The following is a 27,713-nucleotide window of genomic DNA, read 5'->3' as shown; positions in this document are numbered from 1 at the left end:
TGCTTACATACATTCAGGAGGTTCAGCTTCTTACATTTCTCAGTGTGGGATGTTTCCCAAGCTTTGACCCAGCCATTTGCTTGTTTTCCTCTGTCTCTTCACTGGTTTTTCAGGATTGACATCAGGGCTGGATGCCATGTTTGCAGAGGCAATCCCCTGACCTTCTGGGATTGCAAATAGGATCTCCCAGTGGGAGATCATGCCTACCCAACACTACCAGGCATCTGTATGGCAGAACACCTCATCTGAGAGGCACAGCCAAGCCTCTTTGTTCTCATGGGGTGGCCTCTTATGGTGCTGGTTATATGAAACAGCTTTGAAATAGGCATGATTCCTTAGCACTTCAAAGTCCATGCCCTTTTCCACCAGAGTTAGATCCTGGATTCAAAACAGAGCAATGGAGAATGCTATATTACATCAGAAAAACTTGCAGACAATATTGCTCCTGAACATTTTGGATTTGATTCTGTTTCCCCCTCTCTTCAACACCCAGCTCTGAACGGCTTTTATGCAGGAGAAGTTATAGTAATTGACCTTTTTACTCATCTCTGAACACTCTTATCTCTTGCTCCATAAGGCTTGTGGTAAGGACCAGGATGGAAATCCATCCCTTCACTGTAGCCTTTTCCTTCTGAAGAAAGACACAAACATCAGTGGAGATTGATGAGAAAATCTATTTGAAGTGGGAAAGGCTGGCTCCACACCATCACAGGATGCTCAGGACGGCTTGATTTGCATCCATGGCCTCCCTAACCTCCAGAATCCCTACAGAACAACAAGATCATCTTGCCCTAGTGCCAGGGCTCAGTGCCAGGCACCGGGGTTGGCACATGGCAGAGGCACCTGCTGTACAGCCCTGCCACATTGGGAGGGCTGCCAGCATCCTGCTGTCCCTGACAGACGTGTCCAGCTTGGCTCCTGATTCTCATGGTGCAGCTGATGGAGGAATACCCAGCCTTTTAGCTTGTGTCTTTGGATGGTGTGGTAGTTTCTTCCAAGGAGACTCACTTGCTCTGAGCTCTGCTTTCAAATTAAAGCTCACTGCTGGATCTGCAGATTTCAGCTCCAGGGTCTGTCTTTTCACCTGTCCAGATCCAGCTGAGCTCACATTCACAGCCTTCACAGTCTAGAGATATGGTAAACATGGGGAGCTGCAGGGTCAGACACTTTCTCTATCACAATTTTGAGCAGACAGGAGAGGTTTTGCCCACAATAGTTCATGCATGCACCACAGTCTTGTGAGGACTGGGTTTGCATGACAGGAACTTTGAAAAAGGTCCCAAATAATTCCTTAAATAAAGCTGCTGAGGCTTTAGGACATAGTGTGACAAGAAAATGGCAAATCAGTCTAGGTTAAAGTGTGCAGACAGTCACAGTGAAAGCAGCAGAGTAGATAGCTTTATTGCATGGGACTTCCTACAGAGCCCTCAAATATTGTAATTCACTGTAAAAACGTCTGTGTGCCAGTCAAAGACTCAACTACTTATTTTTGCTAATCTCCAGGACAAATCACCTCAAAGGAATTTCACTTCAAAGAGCAGCAATATAAAAATAAAAGCTTTCTCACCTTGCAGACCTGTTCACAGTTTGCAGTCAGCCGTGTGCAAAACCTGCAGGGACTGCCAGGCTTTTTATGCCTGCTGGATTCAGAGTGCCAGAACTCCTACAGGGAAGAGCTGAGTTCCAGAACACTGAGAGCTGTCTGCTGTTTTCCCAACTGCTCAGGCTCTTGGAAAGCCACCAGCCTTCGGGGGGGTTCACTAGAGTGATGCAAAGGCTCACTAAAAGTCACAACATCGTTGTGCCAACAAAAGGGCCAAAGCCTGCGTTGCTAATTAGACTTGCAGAATCTACTAGAGAGGATGAGAGATAGGAAAAGAACTGTTCTGGAGCTGAGCCATGTTGTTCTGCCAGAGCTAACTGCTGGGGAAAAATCTCTTTTAACACTAAAATCTCCCTGGACAGCATTAAAACCACCTTTCAGGCAAACAGCTCTCAATAGAAGAGATTTCACTGTAAAAGATCTACAGATCATGTTTGTTTAATCTTACCTAAGACTCACTTTGTGTTGTCAGTCATGTCCCTACCATTCCCTGACCATGCTGTAATCATTTTGCCTCACTCTTATTTCCAAATAGTAACCCATCTGCATAAACAAAACAAGCTGTCTTTAGATCAGATTTCTGGAGTGCTTGGTAAGACTGTAAAATGCCTGTTGAAGGCATTGCCACATTGTCAGTGGTGATCTAGGTCCAGTGAGCCTCTCCCAAGACATTGCTTTCCAGGATCAGGTGGAGTTGTGTCTGGACAGCAATTACTCCAGCAGTGCTGGGTCTCAGGAAAGCAAGAAGCCCAGGACTTCAGGCCAGTGCAAGTGGTATCTCTCCATTTCCCCGGTTAGGAACTTGCCTTTCCCTTTCCCCCTTTTATCTTCATCTCCTCCACTCTTTTTCTTTCCCTCATTAAAGGTTTCTTCTCTTCTTCAATAAGCTGTTTCTCTTTTTCTTTTTTTTTTTGTCTCTTTTTCTGCCCTCTGCTTCACCTGCGTCATTTTTTTTGTCTGTAGCCACATCCCTTGCCTTTGTCACACAGACCTACCCAAGATTTACCCTGTTGCTTTTAACTTTATTATTTTGTGTCTTACTTCAAACCCTTTTTTTCCCCCCTCCAACAGTGCTCCCCCTCTTTATCTTGTTATATGTTAGCTTATTTTTTATTGCTTTGATTTTTCTCTCATTTGCCTTTTCACCCTGTTGTTCCTTCAAGAAATTTCAATTGTGCTTGGCACCTTTTCGTAGATTAGTCATAAGTGTCCCCCTCTGCTTCTCATAGCAAGTGATAATGCTTGGAAGACTCTATTTTCTACTTTTATCATTATCACCAGCCTACTTTCATCCCTTCTAGGATTTACTTTGGGTCTATCTGCCACAAAGCTTCCTAACTATATTTGTTTCATTTGTGGCAGAACAGTCTCTTCTGGCACTTCTGCAGCTGTGCTCATACACACAAGTACTTTGCAACTTTACTTGGCACCTAGTGATAGAAGCTCCAGCTAACACAGCAACTTGCTCAGGATCAGCAGCTTCACTTTTTCTTCTGGCCCACCATTACTGCAATGTGTTCTGTGAGCTGGTGTGAGAAGACTCAACAGGCTGAGTGCAGCCTAGCCAAATAAAAAATGACCCCAAACCAATTCAAAGATGCTGCAAGGTAATTCCTTCCCTCCTGAGTGCATATAAATTGATTTTCTCATTGCAGGGTTGAGTTCTCGTCTGAAATGATGATGGGTTTTCTTCTAAAATGCTCAATCACCTTCCAAACTCACTTGTGTGAAAGCACGCAGAGATTTCAGAGTGAATTTCACAGTGTGATGACACACCATGTTTATGTATTTTCTTTCAAATTTCTTCTTGCTATGCATTGTGGAAAGTCTTGAGTGACAGATTCCTGCCCACCTGCACCAAGCACTCCTGAATTCATATGCTTGCACCATATCACTTGGCCAATTGGCTGCCTGGAAGGCTTCTCCACCTCCAAGATCTCTTCTCTGACTCTTTTTCTACTTTTTCTAGCTGTGGACATTGGACGTGTGAGATGTGGACATGCCTTGGTGCTGCTAACAGCACTGAAATGTCTTCTGAAATGTCTGGTTTGCTGCTCTGTTCCCAGTAATGCTGAACCATTGTTTGCCTCCTTGGGCACTGTGCATCATTAAGCTGATGTTTACCAAGAAATACCACAGTGACACTTCCTTAGCAGTTGGTTTGGAGACCATCACTATTCTAACATAGTTTCTGAAAGCAAAATGGGAAAAATTAAAAATACAAAGTAGAAATCAATGTACACTTTCCTGAATTTGCTAGCACTGTATTTTTCTGAAGTCATGAAATTCTGCTGCAATTCTCCATCCATAGTTCTGATTTTAACAGTTACACACCCTCAGTAAATATTGATTTCAGTAATTACTCTTTTATCCAAAATAATTTATAATGCTATTGAACAACAGTGATCCTATCATATGTCTCATAGGACTACATTGAGAAACTTTCTTAATGGTAAAAACTCTCCATAATTCCTGTTTCTTGTTTTGTAACCATTTCATATGTGTAACCATTTCATATGTGGGGAGTTTCTATCTGACTGATTTCTCTAGGAGAAGGACCTGTCAACACTTCTTTGGAACTTGAGATACAGTGTCATCTTGATCACTCTTGTCTACAAGGTCACTAACTTTTTAGAGAAGGCCATTCTTTTACAACAGCTGCCTGAAAGGGGTTGTAGTGAGATGGGCACCAGTCTCTTCTCTTAGGTAAGAAGTGACAGGACAAGAAAAAATGGCCTCAAGTTACACCAGGAGAGGTTTAGATTAGATGTTAGGAACAATATTTTCATGGGAAGGGTTGTGAAGTATTGAACAGGCTTCCCAGGGAAGTGGTGGAGTCGCCATCCCTGGAAATGTTCAAAAAACGTGGATATCACTTTTGAGGACATGGTTTAATGGTGAACATGGTGATGGTCCCAAATTGATGGTTGCACTTGGTGATTTTAAAGGTCTTTTCCAAATTTAATGTTTCCATAATTCTAAAGGGCATAATATCCTTTGAGAAAAGTCAAAACTGCCTCTTTATTTCCTTCAATACACACTATATTTATCTGGTGTCTACTTTTGGTGGCTTTTACTGTCTTTGTAGCTAATTAGTCCAGCAGAACAGCTTTTTAGAGTTCCAAAGAAGTGGAAAGCTCTTACTTTCCAGTCCTGTATCACCAATGACAATTGATTCAACTTTTTCTTATTTGGCTTTCTTCTGGGTAAAAGCCTGTTGACTTGTTACTGTTCAATCCATTTACTTTAAATCTCTCTCTGTTCTTGTGCCAATATATTTCTTAACATTGCCTCAACAGTAGAATTGTTGCAATTCTGCCTTTTCTATTCTATTCTATTACAATTCTATTTTTTTAGCTAGTTATTTCCCATTCATCATTCATACAATTATGTCTCCATATTCTATGAAATTTTTAGTATTATATTTTATTGCAATTTGTCATAGTGACATCAGATCTTTTCTCCAACACATTGTGGCTGCTTTGAATTGTGACCCTAGACCCCCAATGCCCATTTCTCTTCCAAGCATGCCCTCATGCCTGAGTTTTATAGTTCTGTCATCTGCCTTATTATTGAAAATATTGACCAGCTATTTCCAGGATGAAGTCTGTGAAATGTTATTTAGTGTCTCTCAGCAGCAGATTAATGGCATTACATTAACCATAGTACTTCAACCATGTTCAAAGTCCCGGTTTCATCTCAACCCTATTTCCCTTGTTTAGTAATGCAATATTAAAAACCTCACTCAAATCTCCTTTTCCTTCTGCTTACACTAAGGCAGCCAGTTACACCATCAGACACGACATCAGACTGGTTTGACGTCAATTATTGCAAAGATTCACCCTGACTGATCTTTATAATCTCATTATTTCCTGGAGGAGGGGCAGACCAGTGGATCACTTGAGTTTGTCACAATTATTTTCAGATGTCAAAACTCCAACTTCCTTCTTTTGCACCCTTCTTAAAACCAGGTGTTGTTTTCACCCTCACAGGAGCATCACACATCTCTGAGGAGTCCTTGGAGGTGATGGCTTACAGCTCAGAGTCTGTAGCAGCTGCTCCCCAGTGCTCCTGGGGAAATGCCATCACCCTCTGGTGACTTAAAACCTCCAACTTTTTAAACACTCCTTAATGCCCTTCCCTGATCTACATTGTGCTCATCTCAGCTTGCAAGTCAACTTTTCTTCTGAGACTGGGTCAGACATGAAACCTTTCAGCACGTTCTGCATTGCCCCATTAGCTGTCCTCTTCCCTTCATCTGTTTCTCTTTTTTACTTGGCTGAGTCCTGGCACCATGTCTGCCTCCTCCTGTCTGGCAGGATGGACCTTCTGCTTCCTCCAACTCTTCCTTTCAACATATGTTGACACAAAACTCAATAAACACCCATACACTGGATGCAATTCCTGCAACTTAGGAGCTCTTCCATTTTTGCAATATCAGGTACCGTGTCAATATCTCAGGTGGCATGACTTTTCTGTGAGTAATCAATATGTGTATGTATGCTCCCTTTTTTTCTTTAGTCAGTGTTTATGTCCAGGCAAAGAGCAAAAGAAATGCAACTTTTACAGGTTGTCTCCTTCATATTTTGGATTCTGAGACTGACCTGTATTCAAGTAAATGGATTTAAATGGGGCTGTCACTGAATTTTCTGTATCACTCAAAAAAAAGAAAAGATGGTTGAAGAGCTCTGAATCCTACAGTTTCTCAAACTTCGTGATGTAAATTTCAAAATAGTGCTATTTTCTCCTTCCTTCCTGTATATGTAACAATATATATTATAATAGCAATATATCACCTTTCTTCACAATCTTTAAACCTACTAATAGAGACACATAGTCCAAAATAATTACGAACAAATAAGGGCTTGACAAATGCCAAAAAAAAAAAAAAAAAAAAAATCATGATAAATTTTCCTCAGTTCTTACTCTTGTTTACAGCTCATGGCTTTGCAAGTCTCTCAGTTTGATTACAAATTAGTGGGTTTCTATCCTACATTATCCCCAGGGAATTAATGTGTGACACAGTGGATCATGTCTGGTGAAGTCACGAGGTAAAAGCAGCTTCCTCCCATTTCATGTTTGCTCTTTCCTTCCTCAGGTGCTGGGTGGGTTTTCTTCCCATTTAGCTACCTCACTTTTCCTCCCCCTGCAAAGCTCTTCTCTGGGCTCTGGACAACTCTTCAGTCTTCACCTGGACTTGCTGCACCTCCTATCCACCAGCATCTCCTGCTTGCTGAGAAGGCCTTCCCAACTCATTTCCAGAGGCAGGCTATGGTGGGACTTTCTGTGAACTCTTTGTTCCAAACACTCCTTTCCTCCCCTGGGGTACAGGCTGGGAAGTTCTTTAGCCCAGCAAGGCTCACATGTCTCTAGGGGCTGGACATTACCTCTGTGGTGAGGGGACACCACTACTCATGAAGAACTGTCCCGGCTCTCTGTTCCCCAGGAGCCATCACACAAAATGATGAGGCACTCTTTGAGTCTGATGTCTCCTCTCATCCCTGCTCCTTCTGATAATCTTCTGTCATTATACAATATTTCCCTTCCCTCCCCACCTCTGCCCATCCAGCCTCTTTTCTCACAGCTCAGTCTCACCCAAAGCACTGGTGCTGTTGCAGATCCCAGCTCCCTTTGTCTCTGCCCTACTTTTTCCCTGTAGGAACCTCTTGTATGTTTGTACATACAATCCCCAGTTCCTTTTTGCTTCTCCCCCATTCCCTAACCCAGCATTCCCCTGTCTGGTTTTGGCCTTTAACAGGATGCTGTTGTGGTATGAATCCCAGTCACAAACTGGTCAAAAAACAGGGAGAAGCAAAGCCTAGTCAAATATGTAGGCATTCAATAGGTATTTAATAAGACTTTTACACTTTTCACAGATCTCTATAGTACCAGTACACCTTTGCCAATCCATGTCCATCCTGCCAAGACCTTTTTCCCTGTGGGGACTTGTGCTGCCTCGCTACCCTCTCCTGCTTAATTTTGTCAGATATGAGCTCTGCAGCACATGCTGTGCTGCAGTGAGGCTGATCCACAGACTTGCTTAATGCTGATGCAAGGCAGTGGGGGATATGGAGCTTGTTGAGCCAGTTTTCAGCAGGACTTCTAATTGGAAAGTAAAGAAGGTGATGGAAGTCCCTCATGCACTCAGCTCTGGGCCCCCCATCCCTGTGTGAGCAGGGGTGGACAGCTTGTGCTGTGCCTCCCATCCTGCACCTGCTGTGCTGCACAGATCTTGTGCCAGGATGGCCAGGGGAATGCCAGCATCTGTGTTCTGCTTGGTCTTCCCATCAAATTACATCCAGGCAAGGCAGGAGAGGGCAGTGGAGGCAGCACAAATCCCTACAGGGAGCAAAGTCTTGGCAGGATGGCCATGGGATTGACAGAGGTGTATTGGTACTATAAAGATCTGTGAGAACATAGGTGGACATGTATGTTGCAGAAGGAACTGCAAACTAAAATGCTACAATGGGTAATGACCTCTCACACATTCCTTTTGATTGCTTCCAAAAGCTCTTATTTCCAAGATGAAAAGTACTGTGGGGTTTCTGGTGCACATTGTGGACCTGACATTCCTCTGGCACATGTCCTGTGAAGCTGGGCATTTGGAAATGCCTGCTGGGACCTTCAGATGTCATGGTTGGACTGTTTCTTCTGAAAATCAGACACTGTCAGTCCTAACCCTGCAATCCTTTTTGCTTCATGAGACATGAAATGCCTTTTAGGCATTGTAACTGATAGGAGATAAATACTGTGTGGGGAGGAAAAAGGGTTGTTCATTATTCAATATATTTTACCTCAGGAATGGTTGCTTAGTTTTAAGGAGCCTGTCACCCCTGTGAAGCAGGAGGGACACTCACAGCCAGCTGTGCTGAGCAATCTGTGCACTGTGTCTGGGCTGAATCTCCTGGGTGAGGCTGCTGGCTGCAAACACCCAGAAACAGCAGAAGCCACAGTAGCTTTCCATCGATTCACTGCCCAGACAGGCAGGGGAATGGGGTCCCATGATGGAGCTGCCATTGATCATTGAGACAGCAGAGGACTCCCCAGGAGCCAGAGCAGAAAAGATACTTATTGTGTAGAATGAAATGGGGCTTCAAATTGAAGTAACTGGGTAAGAGGTAAAAATGTTTTGCTGCCACAGAGCTGTGGCATGGGGAACAGGGCTGTCAAAAAGAAGCAAAATACCCAAACCAAAGCTCAAATGAACACAGTACCCTGCAGTGGATGGAGCACTGGGGACATTTTATGCTTGTTTGTGACAGGGAAATAAATTTAGAGGAGAGAGAGAAACACCTTGAGGAAATAGAAGGAAGCACCCAGGGTTGCTGAGTGCAGAGGATGTGTACAAGTTGGCCACAAATCCATGATGGCCATGCCTTGAAGTTTCCCTTGACAAGCAGAATAGGGACAGAGCCACCATGAAGCATTAGATAAGACCTACAAAAGAAATGAAAATGAAAATTAGAGATTGCAAGAACATGGCCTGCTTCATCCCTGTTCAAGTACCAGCATTATTCCTGAACAGCCAAGAGTTTACTAGGGCACTTAAAGTCATGTAAATCGGTCACTTGTTGCCAGAATCTGCTTATCCTCAAAACACAAGAAATTACTTCCTGACAGCCAGCAGATGAGAAGCAGGCAGCAGTGAGACATATCAGAAAGGGTGTAGAACAAGACAGAAGAATCCAGAAAGTACATTTTGTATTTGCAAGTGTTTTGCTGTGTGATGCCCAGGTCCAAGCAGTGCCACAGAAGCTGCTTCTTGTAATGGCAATGATGCTGCATGGCCCAAAGATCCCCCAAACACAAGGTCTGTCTGTGCACTTATTCCTAGAATTCCTCTGGGAAGCACAGAGTAGATTCTTGGAAAAAAATCCTACTTACCCAGTGCTTCACTTCAGAGTGAGTCAATGCTACAGCCCCATGTGCCCAACCCTGGCCTGGTTGTCTGCTTCTCTGTGGCAGCAGCAAGATGAATTTCCCTCCCATACTGTTGGCTTCTGGAATGTTCCCAGCCCAAAAAGGAACTGTCCCACAAGGTCTGGGGTTCCTTCACTGCACACCAAAGGGACAATGGTGCTCAGGTGCTGACAACCATTATTGCAAAAGGAATTTTGCCACTGTAAATCTCTACAGAGGGATTTGAAATGCATGCCAATGGGCAAAAAGCCTCACTGGTAGAGTTGGAGTCAGCATTTATTACAGAGACAAGCTAATATTTTTACTTTTAGTTAAAGATGACTTGTTAAATGTTTAAAAAGTTACTTTTGCTCAAGCTAGTGCTTACATCACCAAAAGCTATAATCTTGTCTTTAATGATCAAATGAAATATTGGCCAAAGACCTGAGAAGATCTTTCTTGACAGCCAGCTAGAAGATGGTGTGAAGCCAGAAACCATTTTCACAGTTTTTTCTTTTTTTTTTCTCCCTGAAATAATTTGAAAATATTTTCTTCTCGTGAACATACCTGGCTGACTCTGGTCTGTAGGTGTAAGGGCTGTGCCCCCACCACCAGGGCCCCACGGCAGCTCCTGCCTCCAAAGCCCCTGGTGCTGGCAGCCAAAGCTGGGCAGCTGGGACCTGAGCTGCCTGCCTGGGTGCTTGGCCAGACAGACAAAAACAGAGGCATCCCACCCTACAAAAATCATGGCTCCCCTCCACTGTGAGCCCGACATCCTCCCCCTCCCCACTCGGCACCATTCACAGCCTGGCACCAGCCTTTGACGAAAGGGTAAAAAAACAAAGGTAAGCACCATCTCTCACACGTGACAGAAGGTAACTCTGCAGGGATCTGGTGCCTCTCTCCTGACATCCTCACCCCCTGCCCGTGCCCAGCTGTCTGAGCTGTCCCTTTTCCCTGTTTCCCGCAGCCGGCCGCAGCGGCAGCGACGGGAAGCGCACGGCGAGGTGCACAAGCAAGGCAGGTAAGCACGGCCTGCAGGAGGCTGCTGCTGCCCAGGGCTGGGCTGGGAGGGAAGGGAAAGGAGAAGGGGGCACCACTCGGACGTGCCAGCTCTCTTTGGGTATCAGCCGTGCCGTCGGCGGGTCCAGCAGGCCCCAGAGGAAACCCCGCTGCCTGACACCTCACGGGGGTGACAGGTGAGCCCACGGCCATTGCCACATCCCCTCAGGCTTCCCCTTCGGGTTTGTGTTGCTGTGCTGTGCCAGTGCGTGCTCCCCCTCCAAGAATCCCTTCTGCAGAGCTGAGCCCCTTCCATGGGCTCTCCATCATGCTGCTCATCCTTCCCGCTGCCAGTGGCCAGGACAAGGCCCCTCCTGAGCACAGTCAAGCCTTCTCTCAAATGTTTGTTGCCGCTGGCCTGCTAATACTGCTCCTCTGCCTTGGACAGGCACAAACCTTCCCTAGTGAACACTCCCAGCTCTTTCAGAGGCTGAACTAAACCTCGAGCAGAAGCAGGGGCCACCTTTTAAAGTGCCTGAGGGATAATTCATGACTAGAACTCACTGAAGGAAGTAGACAACTCAAACCTCTCAGCAATTATTGAATTTAGACAAAGCATCTTTCTAAGTCCAGATAAAGAATTTGATAGAGGAGCTGCTGACACCACCACTGGCCTCTGTTAGGAGATTGTTGTATTGGCTTCTTGTTGTACAGCTTTCAACAAGTCTTTGAGAGTACAGCATGGATGAGCATTTAGGAGAAGCACTATCTCAGGAACATATTCCTCACCAGGTTTCTTTGCCCACCTGTTTTCCTTTGAGCTATTTCTCACTAGTCTTGTGTATACTCAGACGAGTGCCTCTCTGAGCGTGCCATCTTTTCTAAAATCTTTTCTAAACTTTTCCTCCCTTTTTTGAGCCTCCTGCCACCCAAGTGGCTGGTGTGCAGCTGGCCCTGAAGGCAGCAAAGGCTTTCCCTACACCAGGGACCACCCAAGGAGCTGCTGCCATCCCCACCCCAGCCAAGCACTGGGGCACTGAGCAGCAGTTTGTATCTTGGATGTGGAAGGCCATCAGAGCCTCCTCTGCCCAGCATTTGGTGCTACTCCAACAGCTTCTGGAATTGCCCTCCCAGGCTCTTTAATGCTCAGAGACCTCCCAGGCCTGTAATGCTGCTTTTTTTCCTTGATGGAAATCTGGGGCAGGAGCTAATCACTTTGTCCCAAGTTAGGGAATGGCCTGCCTCCTGGCCTGGTTCCCAGACTGTCTCCATTTTGTTCCTGGGCAAGAGCCAGTAGCTTATTTGATATATTGTTTCCCTAATTCCTGGCCTCAAACTCCGCCATAACTCAATGTCAGGAGTGCCTCCCCCTCTCCACTCACCCACACATACTATTCCTCCAGCGCACACATTTTAATGACTGTCCCCAAACTGCTGCATGCAGAGGGAATTTTACAGAGACAAAAAGGCACCAAACAGATGTTTTCTCTGGGCTAAGCTTATCACAGGTGCCCAAGCTGTATGCTGAGTGCAGGAACCAGTTTTTAATGAGATGCTGCAGCCACTGCCACAGTCCCAGGGTCAGGTCCGAGGGGTGGATGCTCTCAGCAGTAAATGGAGTGGAACAAGGGTGAACTTCTCTGGGGCACTGCTCAGGGCTCACAGCTCTGCCTCTCTCCTCCTGGCAGCCCAATCTTAAAACGGAGCCCTGACATCACCAAATCTCCCCTGACGAAGTCAGAGCAGCTGCTGCGAATAGATGACCATGATTTCAGCATGAGACCAGGTTTTGGAGGTATGAAACATGCACATTTGTCACTGTTCCTGTTTTACACTTATTTATACTGTAATATGTACAGCCCTACAGAAGCAAATTGGCTTTTCTGTCTCTAATTTCTGTTCTTTTGAGTTGTGAACTCATGGCACTCTCAGGAATAGAGGTTAAGTGAAACAGCCTTCTGGATGAGCAAAAAGCATACTCAAAGGCATGGAAATGTGATTAACAGGCAATATATTATTCCTGCTGGTCAGTGATACTTTCCTCTGACAAAAATCTGCAAATACACCTTATGTTTATTCCTGGATGACGGGGGAAAGTCAAAATTTTTGTCTTAGTGTGACCATACATGTGCATAATCAAATGACATACCGCACTTAATTCATCTATAACCCAAAAGAAAATAGTTTGGCTGTCTGTGTTAGTGCTTGCTCACAGTTTTGTGGCTGTGTGCTAGGGCAACCTAAGCTTTCAGGGAAATGGATGAAGCAGAACACGCTTCCCTTCAGCCCATCGGATTAGAGAATGTTGTAATTTATCTACCCTTTCTGGCTGACAGATGGTCATTCAAATCCAGGATACCGTTATATACTCTGATGAAAGAAGATTTTATCGCTAAATGCTCAATATACCAAATACCAGCATGTTCAATTAATTTAAAAACATTTCAGTTTCACAGCAGTTCACAAATGTGAGCATTATTTTACTTGACAGCTCTCCTGGACTGTAATTGCCAGAGGTATATGAGGGACTAGCCAAAGCTTGGAGAAGGGAAAAAAATTCATAATCCCTAATACATGGGGTCACAGTTGGATTCTTCCCCTCAGGAGCCTCAGGCTCAGTGGCACATGCCTGTGTTCTGCAGTGTATCCCCTCGTGTCATCCTTTCTTTCCCACAGCTCAGCACTGAATCTTGTGAAAGTCAAATGCACATAGTAGCTCTCATGGAATTTATCAGCCTGCAAGGGGAGCAAAAGTGAGGGAAAATCCCCCACATTCCCTTGGTTGGGTCACCATTGGTCTGTCTGTGAATGGATCCTCTTCCAGTAATCTGTCTCGCTAGTTCTGGACCCAAGCACTAGAGCTAAAAACAATTAAAGTTACTTTTAAATTTTGAAGGGACACATGTAGGATGACACAATAAAAAGAGAAAGTCATTAGTGGGTCAGTATCATTACTTACTTTAATTGTTATTAGGAGATTTTTGTTGTGAATTCCAATAATTTATACTTTCTATTGGTTTACTGTTGTTTCTATTTTAGACTGAATATCTGTTTCTATCTGTAAGATAGTAAAGTCAGAGGATTTCTTTGTCTCACTAGGTTTGTACTTAGTGAATTCTTAATTCATTTTTTTCCCCTAGGCCCTGCAATTCCTGTTGGGGTAGATGTCCAAGTTGAAAGTCTGGACAGCATTTCTGAGGTGGACATGGTAAGTCACAGATGGGACCTCTGGAGACTCAAACTTTGCAGGCTGCTGGATTTGTGTCCATGGGTTTGAACACTGCCAAGGACAAGCACTCCACAGCTCCAGATGCAGATTCAGGTTTGATCAGAATCTGCCAACAACTACTTCTATTGGCCTCATGCTGCCGTTTAATGGCCCTTGAAGCAGAAGGAAGAAATCTGACACTTTCTTTTTTCTAGGACAAAATGATGAAAACATTGCCAAGATTATCTCAAAGGATTTGGGTTTCTATATTTTCTTAAGTAGTGATAACACACTTAAAAGCTCTGAGGAGACCAATGAATGTGTTTTAAGGCACTTATGTGCTGCAGATATATGTCACTTTGGACAAGTTCTGAGGTAGTCAGGGGCCGGAGAGCACCAAAGTAAAACAAGGAATGGAAAATAGGGAATGGCTTTAAACTGAAAGAGGGTAGGTTTTGATCAGATGTAAAGAAGAAATTCTTTACTCAGAGTGTGGTAAGGCACTGGAACAGACTGCCCAGAGAAATTGTGGATGCCCCATCTCATTCAAGGTCAGGCTGGAGAGGGCTTTGAATATCTTGGTTTAGTGGAAGATAGCCTGCCATTGTCAAGGGTTTGGAACAAGATGGTCTTTAATCTTCTATAGCCCACAATGTCTCTCAATAACTCAGGTGTTGCTTTGGAAGAGAAAAAAATCACTCCTGAATACAGAATATTTTTTAAAATGTTTTGACTTTCCAACCAAATTATCAAGCAGCTCTGAAGGTTTCACAGGAAGCCCCAGATTCTCTGTGCTCCTAATTAACAGAGGGTTAAAGAGCCTGCACTGACCTGCTGCCATGGCTGGGCCAGGAGCAGGGCAGTGTGGCTGGCAGACACAGCTGGCATGCCAGGCTCCTCTCACTGCAGCTATTTCAGCTCTTGTGTGGGCTGGGATAGCTGCAGTCATCTGACCTCAGGGGTGAGCATTCCCCCAGAACCAGGGACCCCTCCAGCTGACTCCCTGATTCCAGTGCTCTTGGGACCCTGGCAGCTAGCCATGGGTATCCTGAGCTTTCACCTCTTCTGGTTGAGCAGAAAGCTTGTGAAGGTGGCCAGAGGGCCCTAAAAAGCTTTGGGACTTGAAAGCAAAGTGGAAGAACTAACATCGAAGACCTGGAAGTTAAAGAAAAAGCAAAAAAGCAAAACCCAGGCAACAAACCCATTCTTTTTTTCTTCTAATCAAACATTATGATCTTGAATTAGTTCCCATGGCTTTTGAATACTGCCCCTGTTCCTCCTCTAATGTCATGTTGCAACTGTCATCAACATGGGAAAACCACTAGATGGCCTTGGGTTAAAAAAAAATTGGGGTTGATTTTGGCTGTTAGTAAAATAATAATGGAGAAAATTTTATATTTTCAGAACCAATACTTTTTAATTCAGTGCAGCTTTATAGAAAAATGCCATGGTGCTTGGCAAGATCATGACTTGCTTTTTAGACAAGGACACATCAGTGACAGAGTTCCTTATTCTGTACTAAGGTTAAGCTTGAGAAGGGAGTTGAGTCTGAGCCCAGTAAATCTAAATCTATCAGTAAATCTCTCTGACCTGAAGAACAAACAAACTGCAGCTGGTGATGCTCCTTGCAGCCTGGGGAGTGGATGTGCCCTGAGGAGAGGTGTTTTACAGTTCATGGCTTGTCCCAGGGAGGAGCAATCACTCCTGTGCTGATCAGGTGTAAGTTGTGGCTGTTTGCTGCAGGACTTCACCATGACCCTTTATCTGAGGCACTACTGGAAAGACGAGAGGCTGTCCTTCCCCAGCACCAACAACCAGAGCATGACCTTTGATGGCAGGCTGGTGAAGAAGATCTGGGTCCCTGACATGTTCTTCGTGCACTCCAAGCGCTCCTTCATCCACGACACCACCACAGACAACGTCATGCTGCGGGTCCAGCCAGATGGGAAGGTACTTTATAGCCTCAGGTAAAACCTCATTCCGTCAATGCAAGCTATTAGTGGAAAGAGAAAGTGGCTTAATTGATTCCTCTATTGTGTTTTTGCATGAGTTCATACAAAAAAAGGCATAAAAATAATGGATGTGCTGGCTATCCACAGACATCTGAGTGCCTGTATGAATACATTTAAGTGCCTGTTGTAAAAAGCACAGTTTCTGTGCCAGCATTGTTGGTTTCATCACTGTCCCTTCACCTTGTGGGCATGGCTAGCCCCTGTTCCTGTTGGGAAACTGCACTCAGATGTGGCAGTGCCTTGGAGCAGCTCCACGGGTGCATTCTAAATAAAAGGGCAGTGTCTGGTAATAAGGAGAAGCCCAGGGAAGTTATAATTATCCACCTCACTGCACAGCAAAGTCTCTAGGCTCAGCAAAATGTGCAGTTGCTATTCTTGAAAGCAATAATGAAGAAATATAAATTATACAACGTGCCACTTTATGAAAAGCAAAAAAAACACAGGGGACATCCTTCAGCATGTGAACTGAAAAGCTTCAGAGCAAGGGTATATAGCTCATGGTGCCTCCCATGTATGGTTAGAGCAACCCAAACACTTGGTTTGTCTCTTCCTGCTTTTTGCTCACTTTTCATGTGAAATCCAAGAAAGCTCCTTGCAGGAGACATTTTTGGTAAACGTTGCTTTGTCATCTAGCTCGAGGGATGGTCCCAGCCCTGGCTTTCTCCCTTACTTTCCAAATAGTTCATCAGTTGACATAAGTCTGAATGTTATTAAACTGGGGTTTTAAGATTTGATAGTGATAAGTAAGACCTTCATGCTTGGAGATGCTAAGTGAGGAGCATCTGTGTCATGATTTAACCCCAGCTGGCAACTAAGCCCCAAGTAGCTGCTGGGTCACTCCCTCCTGGTGGGAGGGAGAAGGGAATTGGAATAGTAAAAGGCAAAAAAAATCTCATGGGTTGAGATAAAGGCAGGTAATTAGGTAAACAAAAGCCCCATGCACAGGCAAAGCAAATCAAGAAATTAATTCACCACTTCCCAAGGGCAGGCAGGTGTGCAGGCACCCCCAGCAAAGCAGGGCTCCATCACGTAACCATCACTAGGGAACATGAATGCCTTTATTCCAAACTTCTCCCCTCTCTTCTTCCCCCACTTCATGTGCTGAGCATGATGCCATATGCTGTGCAATGTCCTTTTGGTCAGCTGGGATCAGCTGTCCCCCCAAACTCCCTGTGCATCCTCAGCCTCCCCCTTTTTGGGCTGGGGTGAGAAGCAGGAAAGACTGCTGTGGAAGCCCTGCTCAGCATTGATTAAAATATCCCTGTGTTATTAACACTGCTTTCTGGACAAATCCAAATCCAATTCCCACAGTAGCTACTGTGAAAAAAAAATTAACTCTGACAATCAGTTTGTCAGTTTCTAAAAGAAAATAAAATCTGTGCTTCTGTTTTACTTGGCTGCAGCTCCATCCAGTTAGAAAACGTGTATTGCCAAAGGACCCATAAAAACCTATTAGAAAAGAAATTTCTGTACTATATTCTGATGCAAGAATGCCAACATCACCTCCACAGCAATGAAATAACAAAATACCTGGTAAATAAACAAAGCATCAGATGATAGATAATATATTCTGAAGGACAAAAAGAAGGAAAACCTGACTGAAAAAAGGTCAGTATCAGCAAGACTCATAGGTTTAACTAGTGAGAAAGTTGCAGAAGGCACTTGTGGAGATCTTTAGGAAATGTTGGTACTGGCAGAGGTGAAGCTGAGCCTGCCACAAGGTGAGGGGGTAACTTCTCAGCCTGCCAAGGTGTTCCATGATTCTACAAAAAAGTCAAGCAAAGAAATTCTTGATTCCCTAGGAGGCATCAGTTTGACAAGAATTCTTTTGTTCTTTGATATTTTTATCTTACAGTTCATTTGAATTCATAGCCTGAGCATTGTCTTCCTTCTCATTATCAAAGATTTTTCTTCACTCAGCAGATTAGATGAGGTTCAGGTATTCTTTAGACCTTTGCAAAGTTTGGCCAGGTCCTGAGTCCAATAAAAAAGGACAAGAATATGACATAATATTCATCTATAGCATGCCTGCCTACACACTCATTTAGCTGCCAATCCTCTGCATTGCAAGCATTTAGGGTTATCTAAAGATGGGAACAGGAGAACATCAAACTACTCAGATCCTCTACAACCTTGTGCTTAAACAATTGCCTGGTACAAGGTGGTGGTGAATGCTTTCAATGGCAAATAGGCAGAGTTTCAATAAGAACAAACAGGCCATTACTGCTGTCTGCCTTGCTGAATGCCTTTGCCTGCAGATTGTATTTTTCTTTGGTGTCTGCCATTTTAGGGTTCTTTGCCAGAAATTGTTTTCTCATCTTGGAAACCACATAGATCTTACTGGCACCTAAACTTCCATTTGAGCCAAGCACTTTCGCTCCAAGGATAAATCCAGACAGGAAAGCAAGATCAGACAGAACCCGCTGGTGCAGAAGGACTACTAACATAAGGGATTGCATTGTATTTTTATCATGTGACAGATGTCTCTCTACCACTAACCCTTCTATAACTTATTGATTCTTTCCCCAATATGATTAATACTTTTATTTTCATTTACTTCTCTTGAGTACAAACCAATAGACCCAAGATTTATGGTTGCTTCTGGTTCAAACACCAAATTATGCTATTAAAAATGTGATAATCAGACTATAGCAAGGCCAGAGATTTTGACTGATGAGCCAGAGCATCTCGGTGGTCACTGTTGCATTCCAGCTCCAGCCCTGTGCCCTCTGGTGGCTGATTCTCTTGTGTGATCATTGGGTTCCCACTGAGCAGCTGGAAATTCACTGTGTGCAAGGAAATTACCTGCATCCCTCATGACAGTACAATGGCTTTGATGAATGAAAATTGTTTCATCATATAAAGCATCTGTTTAAAGGACAGATACCTTTCAGATATTTTTGCTGGGGGGAGGGGTGTCCTTTTAGCCCTTCCTCATTTTCTTCTCCAATACTTTATCATCTAATTCAAATTTGTAATAGCCTAACTTTCCAGTCACCTTTTTTAACAGTAGTTTGCTGAGAAGAAGAAATGGCTTTAACTAAAGTAGAGTGGATCTAGCTGAATGAAAGGGATTTATTTTCAGTTGCATGGTGCTGCCTGTAGCTGTGTAATAAAAGACCAAACTCACAGCTTTACTATTTTTCAGTCACATAAGGGCACAAGTTTTTAATGGAATGATTTTTATTATTCCTAGAGTTACAGTAACAGCAATGTGCAACATGGATTTTAGTCGCTTTCCCCTGGACACGCAGACATGTTCCCTGGAGATTGAAAGCTGTGAGTAAAGTGGAGGTGTAGGGGAGCCAAAGGGACCTCATGGGCACCCAAACTGTGTTATACCAATAATTAATTATACCAATAATTAATTATACCAAAAATTAACCTGCTACTACATTCATGGGAGCTCTAACCAAAGTCATCAGACTTCAACACTAAAAAAAACTCCCTGCCTGTATTTTGTCACAATAATTAGATGGTGTTTGCAACAAGTGTTTTTAAAAACCAGCTGTGAGTGGCCCTGAATGCCAGCCAGGCTGCCCCACTGCCACCCACCCCTGGGGCCCTGGGCCACTTGCCTGCAGGTCAGCAGTCCCCAGCAGCACCTGTTTGCCCTGGTGCCCTCAAACACGTGGATAAATGACCATACAACCTTCATGGCACCATCTGCTCATCCACAGTGGACAAACCACAATGGGGTAGTGACATTAACTGCCTTCTTCCTATGCTTCTTAGTCCTATTTCAGATAAACACAGCTTATGCCCTTTGTCACAAGTATGGTGCACATACGAATTGGCCAGATTTCATGTAACAACTTTTTAAACTTTCGGCTTTTTTGAGTTATTTTCTTCTCTTTCTTAAGCTTGGAATAAGAAATGACAATCTTAATTCTGCTTTAATACATTTATATTTGATTTTTCTTCTCCCTGTGTGAAAAGAGCTGCTACTAAACCCATCTGAAAGGATTAACATTACTGCTACTTCCACATGTATTAAAAAACAAAGTAATATTCACGTGCACATCACAGGCAGAAAGTTTACCCAAGAGTTTTTTCTCCTGCATCCCTCAGACCATTGATGGATTGTTCCTGTATCACGCCAAGCAGGTTCTTCCTGCTCAGGCTCCCTTTCTTTGCTTTTTGATTTTAGGAGGTTTACAAGAAAGAATTTTCAAGTTCTGATGCAGTGGGTTACTTGACACACATATGTGTGTGAAACTATGATTAGAGACACAGGAGGGTTAACAAAATGCACCAGGCATCAGGCCTGAGGGCTGTGACAATGGGCTAGTCCACTCCTTGCCACAGCCATCCCCAGCACCTTGGTGGGGGCATTGGGGAATTTGAGCTTTCCAGCTGGGAGTTCTGAGGGAGCCTGGGCTGTGGGGGTGATAGCAGCTGTCTCAGTGCACTGTCCTGAGTTTGCTCTGCTTCCCTAGATGCCTACACTGAAGATGACCTTATGCTCTACTGGAAGAATGGGAACGATTCCCTAAAAACAGATGAGAGGATATCGTTGTCCCAGTTCCTGATTCAGGAGTTTCACACCACCACAAAGCTTGCCTTTTACAGCAGCACAGGTGGGCACCAGAGCACCTGCCAGAGCTGGGGGAAGAGGGGGTGAAAACTGTCTCTCTTGACCTTGGCCATATGGAGGATTGCCTACTGGGGTTCTCTCTGTGTCACATCAGACCTGCCACTCTTCTCTACCAAGTTGGCTGTCCCTGCCACACACTCCCATCTTAATGGTCATGCAGTCTGGATCTTCAAGTCTTAAGTTGAATTAAACTCTCTGTTGCACAAGTTATATTTCCTGGGAGATATTAGCCTGAGAGAGGCTTTGACTTTGATAGTTGGTCCAGTAAGGAGTTTCTTCTGTAAATTGCAATGATCTGCAGCCATTAACTGTGTTTTGATAGGAGAAGGTCAGGCACATTTCCCCTGGTGCAGCACCACCCTATCTGAAAGCAGTCTGATGTTGGTGTAACTTCTCTTTTTCATTCTCTCTGCTTCACAGGGTGGTACAATCGCCTCTATATAAACTTCACTCTACGCCGACACATCTTCTTCTTCCTGCTCCAAACCTACTTCCCTGCCACTCTCATGGTCATGTTGTCCTGGGTGTCCTTCTGGATCGACCGACGAGCAGTTCCTGCCAGAGTCCCGTTAGGTAAAGACAATCCTGTGGTCAGCAGAGCTAAGAGACAAAGGCTGCAGCCACAGCCTTGACCATCGGGGTAATGCACTGCCCCTGTGTCTGTCAGGGTGTGTGTCCCCTCATGCTGCCAACTCTCCTCGTGCCCTGCAGCGCCAAGAAAGTTGCTTTCCCTGTTTGCACAAGATGCACCTGGGATGAATCTGAGAGCAAACATCCCACTCTGCTTTTATTGCTCTAAACAGAGACAGGGCATGTGTACAGCCCAGGTGTCAGTATCCTTCAGAGACTTCAGTGAGACAGAAGGTGAAAATCAGTATCAGCAGCCCTGACAAAATTTCAGTTTATTGAGTTTTGCTAGAGGAGGGAAGTAGGAGGTAACAGCTGAACTGTGCTGTGCAGGTTAACGTGTTAAATGAATTTGCACTGCAGTATGAGGGATTCAGCTTCCCCTTTTGCAGCATCTTTCTGAGAGATGAGGCCATAAGTCACAGGAGTCACCATAAGAGCAGAACTGTGATATGGACATAAATCTTCTTCTTAAGTGGATGCTTTGCCTTCAGCAAAGTGCTGTTTGGTTTTTTTTGCAGATTCTGAACTCAAGCTTGCTTCCTCTTATTCCAGGCAACATGCCTCAGGATTTTATTTATTCTTAAAATCGTATTCCTCAGTGGAGAGAATACAGAGAGACAAAACAGAGATGGCAATAGGGTACTTTTTCATGTCTGAATTTAGAAACAGCACCCATTGCCTCAAGACATCGTTAAAAGAAGCATAAGGTTATGGGTCATGGCTTTGCAGAAGATGTAGGCACTGCCTTAGCAGTATTTTTAGCACCTAGATACCCCTGTGATGTCAGTCCTTTGTGCTTATATACATAATTTCAACTTCCAAAGTAATCACTAGAGTGACATAATTAGCCCCTGAACTAGAAGGCCATGGAGAGGCTCTCACAGCCAGGGTGATGCTGAACTGCAGGGGCTCCTGCCCTTGCTCATGTGCTCATTGTGCTCACCCAGGGTGTGATGTGGGGCAGCACTGCCTTGTGGGGCACCACATTCCCTGCTTTTGCTGCAGTGAGGGCACAGACTAGGTGTGAGATTCAGCTGGGGACTTCTGTGATTTCTCATGAAGCAGGACTTCCCAGGAGAAGTCTAGCATACAGAAAACACAGGGCAAACAGGAAAAAGCAGCAGCTTCACTTGTGTCCAAGCTGTGGAGGGGTTGAACTAGAAGCTGAGATACTCAGAACTGTAGGGTAATAGATTATCTTGAGTTGGAAGGGACCTGTAAGGATCATTGAGCTCAAATCCATGGACCCCTCCATGGACTGTCCTGAGCCTGGAATGGGGTGCAGCCAGCACAGGGTCAAAGTGCCACTGCCTGGCCATAGGCTGGGAGGCTGATGGTGTGGTGAGGAGCCACACTGGCAACACCTGAGACCAGAATCAGAGCTGTGCTCACCAAATAGACCAGAAAATGCCAGCTACAAATCAGGGCTGCCTGGACCCTCCTCAGGCAATGAAACTCACTACCCCAAAGTGAAAAAAAATTCAGATGTCAGGAAATTGCAGCAACTGCTGTACTTGCGATGAAGAGTCTGGTTTGAAATCACCTTATGGTCTCTTCTGCTGGTCTGTCCCAGGGATAACCACTGTGCTGACCATGTCCACGATCATCACTGGGGTGAATGCCTCCATGCCTCGTGTTTCCTACATCAAAGCAGTGGACATTTACCTGTGGGTCAGTTTTGTGTTTGTCTTCCTCTCGGTGCTGGAATATGCAGCTGTGAATTACCTGACAACAGTGCAAGAGAGGAAGGAGAGGAAACTGCGGGACAAGGTGAGGTTTTCCATCTCCAACGTTGTTTTATTGCCCCTGAGAACAGGTGTGGCAAAAGTCTGGAAATGTTCAAAGCTTTGCAACTGCAGTGCACTGCCCTCAGCTGCCTGTGGAAAATGCAATGTGTGCATAAACACACCAGCAGTGAGGCATGGTGGGTTATAAAAATTTGCCACTCAACCCATATCCAAGCTCATTCCTCTTTCTTTGGAGTCTGAGTAGGCCAAGTCCCTCTAGGTACAGTCCTCCACTGCCTGTGTAGATGGGGTGGGTCTTAGGATTTTACCTTTAAATATTTTTTTTTATACTGTAGATTAAAATGTGTGGATAGAATCAGTTGGATTTTGAATTTTGGGGTTCAGATGACACGACAGATATTCCCCACTTTTGTCGTTGAACGTTCTAAACTTATACAATGGTCCCATTTTCCCATTCTGCCCTTTTTACATTAAATTTTAACTAAAATTTCAGCCTAAGATCTCTCCAAATGGGGGTGGCTTCCATCTAGTTTCCCTATGTCTTCCTCTGATTTTCTCAGCTGCACCTGACACCTATGCCTAAGCCAAAGGAGCTTTTCCACAGCCAGCCCTGCCTCTCCCTGACTGCACTTGTGCCTTGCAGACATGGAAGCAGAGATGGAAAAAGCTCCTGCCCAGCTCCACCATTCTGTTCTCCCTATTGCATCCCTGAATCCCCTGGCCTTTCCCCCCTCTGTGGGATGGAGGGAGGACAGGGGTGTCTGTGACCCTGGGCACAGCTCAAACCTCAGTGCCCTGTCTGTGCCCGCAGCCTGCCTGTGCCTGCAGCCTGCCTCAGCCCCGGGCCATGATGGTGGACGGCAGCTACAACGACGGGGACGTGAACGAGCTGGGGCACTTCATGTCCCACGAGGACGGGGACAAGCAGGACAGGATGATGGTGCAGCTGGCGCTGGGCTCGGAGCGGGGCTCGGCCAGGAGGAAAAACCAGAGATACGTCAGCATGCGCATCGACACCCACGCCATCGACAAGTACTCCAGGATAATATTCCCTGGGGCGTACATTCTATTCAATTTGATATACTGGTCCATTTTTTCATAAAGATTCCTGACTTCTGCAGTCACAGAGCGTTGTGACATTAAATGAAAGTACAGTCTCATAGGCTAACAGAAAGAAAGTAGAGAATTGTTTTAATTGGAATGAAGACTGATTTTTTTCCAGGATCTATTTTTTTTTTATTAGAGGCAACTCATCTGTGGCATAAATAATTGTGGAAGTTTCACATGTCAGCAAAATATAGGATATACAATCTAAAATTTTATACTTATTTAAAGATGTGCTATGTTCCTTCTTGTGCCTCACAGGCCACTGTAAACTATTTTAACAAGTGACTATAATTGCCAGTTGCTTATATATGGTGCATCCTCCATTTTGTGCCCCTGAAATCCTGATTCACTGAGTACCTGAGTGCATGCATAATACATCTCTCAGCTCAGCAGACTGACCACATTCAATACCAATAAATACAAGAATATGCAAATACTTGCATGTTTGCAGGATGACGTGAGAAATGGTAATTAGAAACACAAAATATCCAGTACTGGGAAAGGCTTTGGCAAGGTTTTTGATGGCTACATCTTTTACAGCTTAATGCATGACTCATTAGCAGAACTGGTCTATGTAGCAATACTTTCAGGCTTGTGCTTTGTCTTAATAGTATTTAAAACATGGAAATATTTCCAAACTGTCTTGACTAAGTTTTTAAAATATGAGTCACAATGTACATTTAACAAGGAATGAACAAAAGCCAGACTTTCTGTAATGCTGACCAAATCCTCTGGGAAACACAGGAGCTCTCCTTGGATCTGCTTATTTGGGTCACAGTAGTTTTGCTCTTGAGTTTCCTGGGAATGGGTTTCTCTACAAAGTGATTCAGTGAAAACAATCTTTTGTCTATGAAAAACAACCCAAACTACTCCAGGAGAAGCCTCTTCCCTCTGATATAGTCTGGGCATTACCAGCCTGTATAAGCCTGAAAACCTGTTGCAGCCTGGAATGCCAGCAGTAGTTGTACTCACTTCCAGGAAAATCTGGGTTCATCTGTTTGTAGTAAAAGCATAATAGAAAGGTGCTCAACAGCTGACAAAGCAGTAGTAAGGACTTTACAAGAGATACCATGCCAAAACCTTTGGAATGAAGTAAGAAATCAGCTTCTACCATAAGACAGCAGCTCCACTGCAGACACAGGCACAACAGAATCTGCCTCCATGTGCACTGTACCCCAGCATCCTGCAGCCCACCATGCCCTCAGAGAAGGCTCAGCACCTTCCAAGGCAGAGCAAGGGGACACAGCTGGAGCTGGGCCAGTTGGCATTGACATAAGTCCCAATTCTCCAACACAGTGTCTGCAGAGCAGCCAGTTAGTGTGAATGCACTCCATGGGGAAAAGGCAGAATCTGTAATACAGAAGTGAAAAAATAGTTCAGAAAAACAAGAATCAGTTGAATGGACTCAGGGGCCTTTCCCACACCAGCAGCACCAAAGGTGTCTCAGAATTGTGATCATTCAGTTGTTTTGCTGCTACATGATAAACACCTGTGTTCACAAAACTACCTGAGGGTTTGCACTCACAGGACTTTAAACACACATACTCTTTTGCACACAATTGCAGAACTCATTACTGCCTGCACAGCAGAAACTCTTGTGTTTTGCAGGTGGAGCTGCTCTGAGCATCAGACCACAGCAGTTGTGACTCCAAAAGGAGAGTGAATCTTCTTAGGTGACACCTGCCCTGGCCTGCCTGTCCTGTCACTCTACCACCAGGTGTGTGACACAGTCATTGCAGTTGTTTGAACACTGCTGGTTGTTTTTATTTCCTGTGTAAATAAATGTTACATAAACATACTCAGAATTTCTTAAAACTGCTAAAGTTATGACCTGAATAACTACCTACACTCATCTCAGACAGCCTACGCTCCATAGGTAAGGCAGTAAAATCACAAAAGCTAAAACTCATTGGAAAACACACCCACCCATAAGATAGCTCTACTAATTTCTACAGTTGTTTTTTTTTTTTTTTTTTCACATACACATATATTATTAAACTTTGTTTTATCAAGTTCCCTTTGCATCATATTATTCTCCTGTAAGTTTTTTCAAGAGATTGTAAAAATGCCTTTTTAAAAATCCTATAAATACTTCAGTCAAATGAAAATAGAAAGGTGACTCTGGCAAAAGCAGATAAAAGGTTGACTACCAGGTTTGCCTGCCCTACCTTATTCCTTATTCTGATGACATCTTCCCTGATGACAAATAGCTCCAAGATTTCTTGGGCAAACTTGTACAGGAATGTATTTAGATTCTCAGTATTGCAAGAACCCATTTATTTCTACAATTTAGGAACAGCATGAACAGGAGTGCCAGATTTTATAGTAAGCTCTTCAGCTCCATAAGAAGCTTAATGTTCTGTAGTTTGCTGCAGTACAGTACAGTCCTTTATAGACTCATTAATCTCATACTACATACATTATTTGGCATCTGATCAGTACATTAAAGGAGATTTTGAAGATACAAATGGGAGCTGGACTTTTGAAACCCCTGGCTTTCAGTGGGAACCTAGTTTCTAACTTCCCATGTGATTTTTCAAAATTTCCCTTCCAGCACAACTCCCTAAACTGATTCCCCAACCTCAGTGTTTGGACTTACACTGTTAAATTACTTGTGTTTTATTTGGGAAACTCTAGTGCCTTTTCAGTCTTATATAAATGTGTATATACATGTACTCTATTACTACAGGATATGTCATATACAGTCAGTATTTGCTGTCAGCAACTGTACTCATTAAACATATTTACATATGCACTATTTTGGCTTTTAACCTTTCACTGTGTATGTTTTGTATCCAATCATTAACACTCTGCTCCTTTCCACTTCTGCAATAAATCAGAAGTTTGCTTGCTTTTGTTCGTTTCTAGAAGCACTCAAAATCACAATAAAACTTCAAATTTGTACAGCACTGTGTGTTCTCTGCCTTCAAAAGCATGAACTCCCTGAGTTTATACACAGAGAGCTCAGGACCTGATTCAGATGAATACCAAGTGCATCCTTAAATCTGGTTATGTTGGGAGGTTTGGAGAGTCCCAGGGTTCCACAGGCAGGGCTCTGATAAGAAGCCTGCACGCAAACTCCAGATCACCATGAAGATGACACCCAGACTGTGTGCCTTACAGTCCTCATTCTTCTTGCTTTGGGTGCCAATCTGCAATTTCTTCGAGATCAACCCAAAGCCTGGCCTGGAATGAGGCTGTGTACAGAAGGTAGGTCTGTCTGTGCACAGACACAGGTTCTGCCTGTGAGCACATCTAGCTTGGCTCTAGCTTTGGAGGCTGAAACCTTTGGTAGTTTTCAAGGATGATGATAATTACTGATAGTTTTCAAGGCCAGGCTGGAGTAGGAAAATAAATGCTATGATTCTAGGACTAGTGAGAAGGCATGAAGAACTAGATGATCTTTTAATCTCCCTTCCAAACCAAACCAAACCATTCTGTGATTCTCTGAAAATCTAGAGCTATCATAAACAACAGCACCATATTTTTACACTATCCTCAACCATGTGGACTTCATTAAGACATTCTGAGACAAACTGGAATTCGCTCACATGGGGAGTTGAGAAAGGAGGCTGAACAAGGATTCAAGGATTTGGCAAATGAAGCCAAGATCACCTGACCTAGTGTTGGTGATGATCCCACTTCAAACTGGAGGCTAGACCTGCTTTAGCCTAACAGAGATCCTTCAGTGATCGCTCACATTACAACTTTTTCTATCAATTCCAACATGTTTTAACAGCTAAAACAGCATAAGATTATAAAGACTAACATTAAATACTGTATTTGAAAAGCATTAACCTTCACAAACACAGACCAAAAAGGAAAGCTTAAAACACCCTCAATCTTACATAATTTTAACAAATTAGGAGGGAAAAAGAAAAAAGTCAAACATGTACTCAAAATCATG

At 44.0% G+C, this 27,713-nt stretch overlaps 1 protein-coding gene across 1 annotated transcript in view; it reads left to right on the top strand.

Moving 5' to 3' along the window:
• The window catches only part of LOC130251120 (gamma-aminobutyric acid receptor subunit rho-1), a 29,839-nt gene extending 2,241 nt beyond the window's left edge, over positions 1 to 27,598 (top strand). Inside the window, exons 2-10 of the mRNA XM_056487509.1 lie at positions 10,473 to 10,526; positions 12,193 to 12,299; positions 13,645 to 13,712; positions 15,456 to 15,679; positions 18,921 to 19,003; positions 20,164 to 20,304; positions 20,742 to 20,894; positions 22,525 to 22,721; positions 23,511 to 27,598. Coding sequence (XP_056343484.1) covers positions 10,473 to 10,526; positions 12,193 to 12,299; positions 13,645 to 13,712; positions 15,456 to 15,679; positions 18,921 to 19,003; positions 20,164 to 20,304; positions 20,742 to 20,894; positions 22,525 to 22,721; positions 23,511 to 23,801 — 1,318 coding nt within the window. The 3' untranslated portion in view covers positions 23,802 to 27,598. The remainder of the gene's footprint in view (positions 1 to 10,472; positions 10,527 to 12,192; positions 12,300 to 13,644; positions 13,713 to 15,455; positions 15,680 to 18,920; positions 19,004 to 20,163; positions 20,305 to 20,741; positions 20,895 to 22,524; positions 22,722 to 23,510) is intronic.
• Positions 27,599 to 27,713: the final 115 nt, after the last annotated feature.

The sequence above is a fragment of the Oenanthe melanoleuca genome, chromosome 3, assembly GCF_029582105.1.
Source record: "Oenanthe melanoleuca isolate GR-GAL-2019-014 chromosome 3, OMel1.0, whole genome shotgun sequence".
NCBI lineage: Eukaryota > Metazoa > Chordata > Aves > Passeriformes > Muscicapidae > Oenanthe > Oenanthe melanoleuca.
The sequence above is the reverse complement of the archived record's forward strand: the minus strand, read 5'-3'. Positions and strand labels throughout refer to the sequence as shown.